General features: G+C 38.6%; 1 protein-coding gene across 1 annotated transcript; it reads left to right on the top strand.

Moving 5' to 3' along the window:
* The first annotated feature begins 1,741 nt into the window (after positions 1–1,741).
* On the top strand, positions 1,742–7,069 carry LOC130138726 (protein SIEVE ELEMENT OCCLUSION B-like). Its single transcript, XM_056313617.1, has 8 exons — positions 1,742–1,867; positions 1,936–2,186; positions 3,701–3,790; positions 4,026–4,459; positions 4,826–4,920; positions 5,010–5,140; positions 5,363–5,839; positions 6,275–7,069. The coding sequence occupies exons 2-8, from the start codon at positions 1,950–1,952 to the stop codon at positions 6,812–6,814; spliced, it is 2,004 nt and encodes a 667-aa protein (XP_056169592.1). The 5' UTR covers positions 1,742–1,867; positions 1,936–1,949; the 3' UTR covers positions 6,815–7,069.
* Positions 7,070–7,810: the final 741 nt, after the last annotated feature.

The following is a 7,810-nucleotide window of genomic DNA, read 5'->3' as shown; positions in this document are numbered from 1 at the left end:
CACATTAAGTAGAATTATTTTTCTCAGGAAAAAGAATAAAGCAAAGTTTTTTGATATATATATTTTTAGGAGAGCAATGCTACGTATAGTAAGAAAAATTATAGTGGCCGGGGAAATTTAAATATATCTATATTTGTTTTTATAGTGAAATGACCTTATTACTCTAGCATCTCTTATCACAAAATAATTTTAAACTCGCGATATCTGTTTTGAAAAACAATTAACATGATATTTTTATGTCTTTTGGTATCTAAAGACTAACAAGATATATGAAAAGTAGGTTAGAGTATATGTTACATCTATATCGGCATCTTCTTCTAGGGCCCTTCTTTATTCTTTGAACAGTTGCACCCAAAAACGCCTTTTAGTTCAACTTATTGCTTAAGCCGCGTATAACATGGATTTTTCATACTATCAAAAAATTAAAAAGATAAAGAGATGAAATGAGTAATTCCATGACAAAAACCACAAATATTAGATTATGCATCCACTTGTTAATTTATGCAATGATTTATTAAAGTTGGAGATATTAAAAAAAATTTGTGGCCATTTAGTTCATTAATGCATTAATATGTTGTACACGTGGAGGCCTAACACCCTAAAAAACCTCAAACTTTAGCTTTTGTCCCAATTTTATCTTTTATCTCATAAAAAATTACCAACTTTAGGTCATGTCCAAATTCTACCATACACTTTTTTTTGTCTCATAAAAAACATAAACTTTAGGTTATGTCCCAATTCTACCATATACTTTTCTTTTGTCCTATGAAAAACCTCTAACTTTAGGTCTTGTCCCAATTTTATCGTCAAGTCCCAATTTTACCCTAAAATTTTTATTGTCGAGTTACAAATCTGCCCACATTAACCTTCCTTCCAACGACCGAGAGATGGAAAATTCCCGAACACGAGTTGTTCAAGCATCCTGAGCACGAGCTGTTCGAGCGTTCTGAGTGCGAGCTCTCCTACTGCCAAAGATGAAACATTCCCAAGTATGAGAGATCGACGAGTGACGAAGGGTTAATGGAGAGCAAATTTGGGACTCAAGTAAAAGTTAATGATCTTTTATAAGACAAAAAAATAATTAGAGTGAAATTAAAACTGGACCTAAAGCTGGGAATTTTTATAAACAAATTTTTTTTTATGGTAGATTGGTACTGAATCCAAAATTGTGGTTTTTTTATAGTACAAAAAAGGTTTAGGGTAAAATGGGGATTTGATCTAAAATTGGGGGCTTTTTATGGGACAAAAAAAGTTTAAAGTAAAATTGGGACATGACCTAAAGTTGGAGGTTTTTTATGAGACATTAGGTAAAATTAAGACAAAAGTTAAAGTTTGAGGTTTTTTAGGGTTATTAGGCCCACATGTGGATTTTGTTGCGTGCCTCAAAATCATATGCTATATTACCCATATCATCGGAAATATTTACATATTCAAAGAATAATTTGACATTTCTCCGTACACATTAATGATATGAAGTTCGTAGACATGAGTCCTCGTATATATTATTTGTGACCGCCATGGCGGTAAACCAAGTGTGGCACAAGACTTATTATTTGGAGAAGTGGGGTATCCAAATTTGGACACGAAATTTCTTTTCATTCTCAAGTAATCATGATTTATCTGTAATAGGCACTTCTGTAAAAGTGAGCGACCGCTTTAGTATGAATTCATACTGGTGACAAGGTTGCGGTGACGAAAGATGGAGCATTGGAGATGTTGATTCCTTTCTCACCCTTCCCCATTTATCAAAACGTGTCCGTATAATTCGTCTCTTTCTCACATCCACAGCTATAAATAGAGCATGCACGCTAGCTTCTCCCCGCACCACACCACCTGCATCCTCTTCCTTCTCTGCTTTGCTCTCTCTAGAACACTCCCTCAAACCCTAGACACACTCTGCCCCCTCTCTCTCTCTCTCTCTCTCTCTCTCTCTCTCTTTGAGATTCAAAATGGCCACGATCCTTGCCCATCTCCTTGGCATGGAACACAAAGCCAAGCCTCACCAGATTGACCAGAGCATGTGGACCAACCTGCTTGCTTCTTTCGACGACGAGAAGTTCATGAAGGAGATGGTGAACACTCACGCTCCTGAGGAAGGAGACGTGGATGTTCAGTCTCTCTTCCATCTCGTCGACAACACCCTTCATGGGACAACTGCTATCGTCGACTCCATCGTCAACCCTAAGGTAATCACCCTTCACGGAATGCCATAAATTTGTTGAAAAATTATACATATAAAACGTCAGTGGTAAAACACTTTCCACTAGTGACCTTCTCTTCCATTGATCTAATGGTTAGTGAGAGGGTGGTAGTTATAGTGCACCAATTAAGGTTAGATAAGACTCCTAGTGGACATTTTTCTTTACACTGACAGTGTATGCTCCATAAGAAACTAATCCTCATTTCTATAACTCGAGATATTTAAGGAGTATTTTTTATATTCTCTTCAAAATCAAGAGATTTCCTTGCTTCTTTCTTCTTAGCACGCGCCGCTCCAAATACTCGAGTCTTATTTTCTCTTTTTCTTTTGGGGGAGCTTCCTCTCGTTCTTCTTCTCGAAGCCAACTCCCTTTTAGTCAAAATTATTCTTCCCTATTTTCCTGAATTTTGCATGTGTGAGCACACCTACAAAATCTTTTTTATGTGATACATCTTTAGTGTTCAAATCCTTCTTTAATCAAAAAAGAAACTATTGATAGTCATTTAAATGAAGAAGTGGGTCGGTAATCTCATGAGTGGAAAAAGTGCGCGGTGGATAAAAAATCAGAAGTGAACTTATTGGGATGCCAAACTTATTTGGTTATCGTTTGCTTATTAGTTCATACGGTGATAATTTTGGTCGAAGCCATTTTAATGTCGAGACTTTGATAAAATGATGACGACGATTATCAATTGGCCTATTCTTTTTTTCGATCTAAAAGAAGAACGATGAGAGGAAGATATACATTGTTCAACAAAGTAATAAAAAAAAACAAGTCAAATCAGATTTGGAAGTGTAAGAATCTGATCCCCTTGGAAGTGACAATATATTGAGTGGGCTACGGGGACCACGCTTGCTTTTTCTGGTTACTTTGCTCTTCACATGGCTGAAGGAGAAACAAGAAAGGTGAAGCAATTGATGTTAGAAAGCGTTGCACTATTCATGTACTGTTTTTTTTTTTCGTCAGACACTATTCATGTACTTTTAACAAGCACTAATCCAAGTAATTATGCGTTTGGATTCTTGCCACAATTTTCTTGGCCGGACTGAGCTAAAGCGTTTTAGCTGCCAAGTGTTTTTTCATTTATTTTTATATGATTCGAAATATGTGTAATCCATTTATCACGCAAATCACTTTTATCGTCTTGACTAGGGAGTTCTAATTTTGAAAAATTGAAAAATGACTAGTGCTTTTGCAAATGAAAATGAAAAGTTCAATAACTTTTCTCAAATTAAACAGGACCTATAAAAAGCACTTGTCCACACTTACCCAAAATTGTTCTTCAGACTCATTAGGCCTGAATGGGTTTGGACTGGCCCTTAGGTGTATTACACTGTAACTCCTCTATTTATATCCTTTGGTTAAATGAGCTACTTCGTTTCTTGTATGAATTGATGGAAAACTTTACTCCCTGAATTGATCATGGTTTGACATAACGAGATCTTTTCTAAGTGTTGGGTCTCACTTAAATTAATTGAAAAAACTGAACTTCATGGTAGGGCACTCAAGGATCTGGAAGCCCTGATTTCAAGCCTATGAAAGAGGGCTTCAATCCACCTTTAGCAGCCATCAACGAAGTGGGTTGTCAGGTATTTCATAATCTCCCTCCCAGTAGTTTTTTTTTTTTTTTTTTGGTAAGGATCTCCCTCCCAGTAGTTGAGGTTTTCTTTTTTTCAAGTTTTTTTGTTTTGGTTCGTTTTCTATTTTTTCGATGTGCATGCGAACTTAGGAAGCTTTAATATTCTGAAATGTTGGAATTCTAGCCTGCTGTTTAGAGGTTGCATATAACTAATCTCTTGCATCAACTCATCGTCCTGGCATCAGCTCACTTGCAAGGCGCTAGACACCAAAAATGTGCGCCAAACACTGGTCTCGCTCTTTCACGAGCTATCGAGCTACTCGTGGGTTAACAAGGCTCAGATTACCCTTTCATCACTTGCTGTGTTCTATGGTGACTTTTGGCGACTTGCTCGAGTTGAACCATCGGACAAGCTCGCGGAATCTATGGCCATATTGAAGGGGTTGCCTGCAATCACAAAGCCCTCAGACCCGCAAAAGGTCCAAGTTTTCGGTGTTCTCAACGAAATGATCAAGACCACCCTGAACATGACCCAATGCATTGTGGATTTTGAGCATGACTCCAAAGATGTTCCCGAGCTGTCTACGATGATTGATGTTCCAAGCAGCGTTTATCAGATCATCATCAGTATCCTTGCTTGCTCTATTCAGTTCACCAGCCTCATTAGCACGGTCGATGAGTATGTTTAACTAATTAAGCATAATACCTTTCTTTTTGTTTTTGCTTTCGAAAGAGTTTACTTTTTTTTTTCATGAAAGATAAGCTTTAATGGTCTAAATCATTTTCAGCTATTCTAATTAATAAACTATATGATAGAGGACTATACCTTAGCCCGATTCGTTTTCAGATTTTCGTTTTTCACAAGGGTGAAGAACTCTTACTTGTAAAAGAAGAATTTAACTTCTAATTGCTTGTTGGGGTCCCGAAAAGGCACGAGAAGTAGTTTTAGATTAAAAAAAAGATCAATACTTGATGAGACCAAATATGCATGAATTGGACTGACTCATGCCGCTAAGAGAATTCTCTTTTTGTTGCTTTTTTCCAGCAACAAGGGAAAAGATCTTCCTATCTTTGCTCGGAAAGTGAAGATGATCCACCACACTGTCAAGAGACATTACGAACATTTTTTACAAAAAAAGGGTAAAATTTGTTTTCTCTTTGTCTACTTAATTAAGGCCTAAATATATTGGACTAATTGTCAAATGAACTTTTTTTTTTTCATAATGCAGAGGAAATTAAGGAGTATCAGAGGCTGCAGCGACTCTTTAATGCCCCTACCGATAACGTGGAGCTGATCAAGGCCTTGTTTTACATCAAGGATGATCCTCAGCCTCTCTTCATTGGCTCAAAGAAGACAAGGGTTCATATCTCCTACTTTCTCTAGTTGAACATCACTCTATGTTACAAGTTCAATACATCAAGATTTTACACAACATGCCGTCATCGTAAAATTGTCTTTTGCCAAGAATTTTATCACATACATTTGTTGGAATCAAACCCAAAAATAGTTTTCATCAATTGTGCAATCAATAAAAAGCATGCGATGCGCCAATGTTTATAATTCTCTTTGTTCGTTATATAGGATAAGGTCGAGTCACTCCGGAGGAAGAATGTGTTGCTGCTGATTTCGGACCTCAAATTGACCTCTCACGACCTCTCCATCCTCATCAAGATCTACAATGAGCGCAAGTTCCACGAGGAGCGCTACGAGATCGTGTGGGTCCCTATCATCGAACAAGAAGGCGAGGACGTGATCAAACAGTTCCAGAACCTCCAGTTGCAAATGCCGTGGTACTCGGTGCACTCCCCTACACTTATCAACAGGGTGGCCATCAGGATCATTAAAGAGAAGTGGCATTTTAGGCAAGACACCATGGTGACAGTATTGGATCCACAAGGAAAAGTCTCAAACCAAAATGCCATGAGCATGATTAGAGTTTGGGGATGGGATGCTTTCCCTTTCACCGGTGCAGTCGCAGCAGACATCTGGAAGAGGCCTGGCATTAGCTGGTTTGAGCTTTTGGTGATTGACTTCATTTTTCCAAAGATACAGGAAGCTGTAAGTTTTTGTTCTTCTTCTTCTTTATTTCCTTCTTCACTTTTCTTTAATCCTTTTGCTTTTTTATACAACAAGGGTGCACGCATATGGGTGTGAAAAGAAACTATGATCTTTGAGTTTGCTTATTAGAAGATGAATTTAGTTAAATTGATGCAGTAAGAAAAGAATTTGATTCAAACTTAGAATCTGTCAGACATACATGGGATAAGAGACAACCATAAAAGACTATTTCACGTTATCATGTTGTCCATTCTTTACTAATAAACGGTCAAATTTCATCTTATATCTGAGCAGACATGGCTTTACTGGAACTTTTGTACAGAAATTTTGAAAATGTAAGATGAGTGTTTAGTTCGATTTACAATATATAGACATGAAAAATGAGCATAAGTTATTTTCATCGATAAAAACATTGATTTCACTATCTCTTTCCAGATCAAGGCTGAGAAGTACATCTTCCTGTATGGAGCGGAAGAACCCAAGGCCATCCAGGAGATTGAGGAGTCGCTAAAGAAGATGATCGACGATGGCTTTTCCATCGTTGCCTTCAATGTCACCAAATCGCAGCTCTTTTGGACCCGCCTCGAGAGCTGCATGCTCTCCAAGCTACAAACCAGAGCGGACCTGCACGAACCCCTTATGCAGGACATCCTCAGGCTCTACACCAACTTCAAGAAGGACGGTGGGTTTGCGGTCCTCACAAAGGGGTCGCAGGTTGTGATCAATGACTCCCACGTGCACGTCACGAAGGTCCTGGTGCAGTATGAGACGTGGAAGAAGCATGTGAACGTGAACGGGAAGACGTTCGACATGGTCTTCAGGGAGCAGTTCGACCGGGTCTACATCCTCCCGAGGTGCCACCACTTCTATATCCCGAACATGGTGGGTTACATCCCGGAGGATGTGAAGTGCCCTGTCTGCCCGCGTATGATGAACAACATTGTCAAGTTCGAGTGTTGCCATGGTACACATTAGTCAAGTAACGATGAGAGCGTGCTCCGTGAGTGCTCTATGTACCCCAATATAATGAATAAAGAGGGCTAGCTTAGTGTCAGCCAGCCCTCCTCTGTGAACTTTGTCTATGCAGTATGATGTATGGAACAACTATGTTCCCGTACTGTCTCTATGTAAAACGTTTCCACTTGAAGCTTGTGCTACTAAGTACTTGAAGCGTCGGTTTTGTTCTCAATAAAATGCTTCTCTGAGCACTTGTGCCTCATGACGATTAAATTATCCCATGGCAAGCTCCTATCACGCTGCAAATGACAACTTCATGGATGTCCAACATATAAGCTTACAGATCCAATTTGACTTTAACTTTACCCATTCCAACTTTTTTAGCGTATCATTGACCGAGTGTGGTGTGACTAGTAATTGCAAGAGTATGAATTTGAATTTGATCGCACACCTATGGGTGTGGAGATTTGTATTATATTTATAGCATGTATATGAACAGGGAAATCACAATTGAAAAGATTTTACAAAAGGTAAGAATCTATAATATTAGCACAGATTGTAGAAGATTTGCTCTATCAACGGAATTGGCACAAATTGTGGAAGTTTGATTCTATCAACGTGATAGACACAGATTGTAAAAGATTGCTCTATCATGGAAGATTTGCTCTATCACACCCTCTCAAGCGAAACAGTGGCGGAGTCACTGTGAGCTTGTCGCATAAAATAAGAAATCGGGATATGGATAGAGGCTTTATCATGACATCAGTCGTTTGCACCTGTGTTGGAATGAAGTGAACTTCCAACAACTTCTTGCTGATTAAATCACGAACAAAATGATAGTCTATTTCCACGTGCTTGGTTCGTGCATGGAAGATGGGATTCGTGAGCAGATAGATTGCCTCTACATTATGACAAAGAATAAGTGGTGACCGATGGAGAGTGTATCGAAGATCTTAGAGGAGTTGTAATAGCCATAGTAATTCAGAGGGTGCATTAGCCACCCCTTTGTACTCC

The sequence above is a fragment of the Syzygium oleosum genome, unplaced genomic scaffold, assembly GCF_021117445.2.
Source record: "Syzygium oleosum isolate NSW1041296 unplaced genomic scaffold, Sole_v2.1 Sole_v2.01, whole genome shotgun sequence".
Lineage (NCBI taxonomy): Eukaryota > Viridiplantae > Streptophyta > Magnoliopsida > Myrtales > Myrtaceae > Syzygium > Syzygium oleosum.
This window is presented reverse-complemented; position numbering and strand designations above follow the sequence as displayed.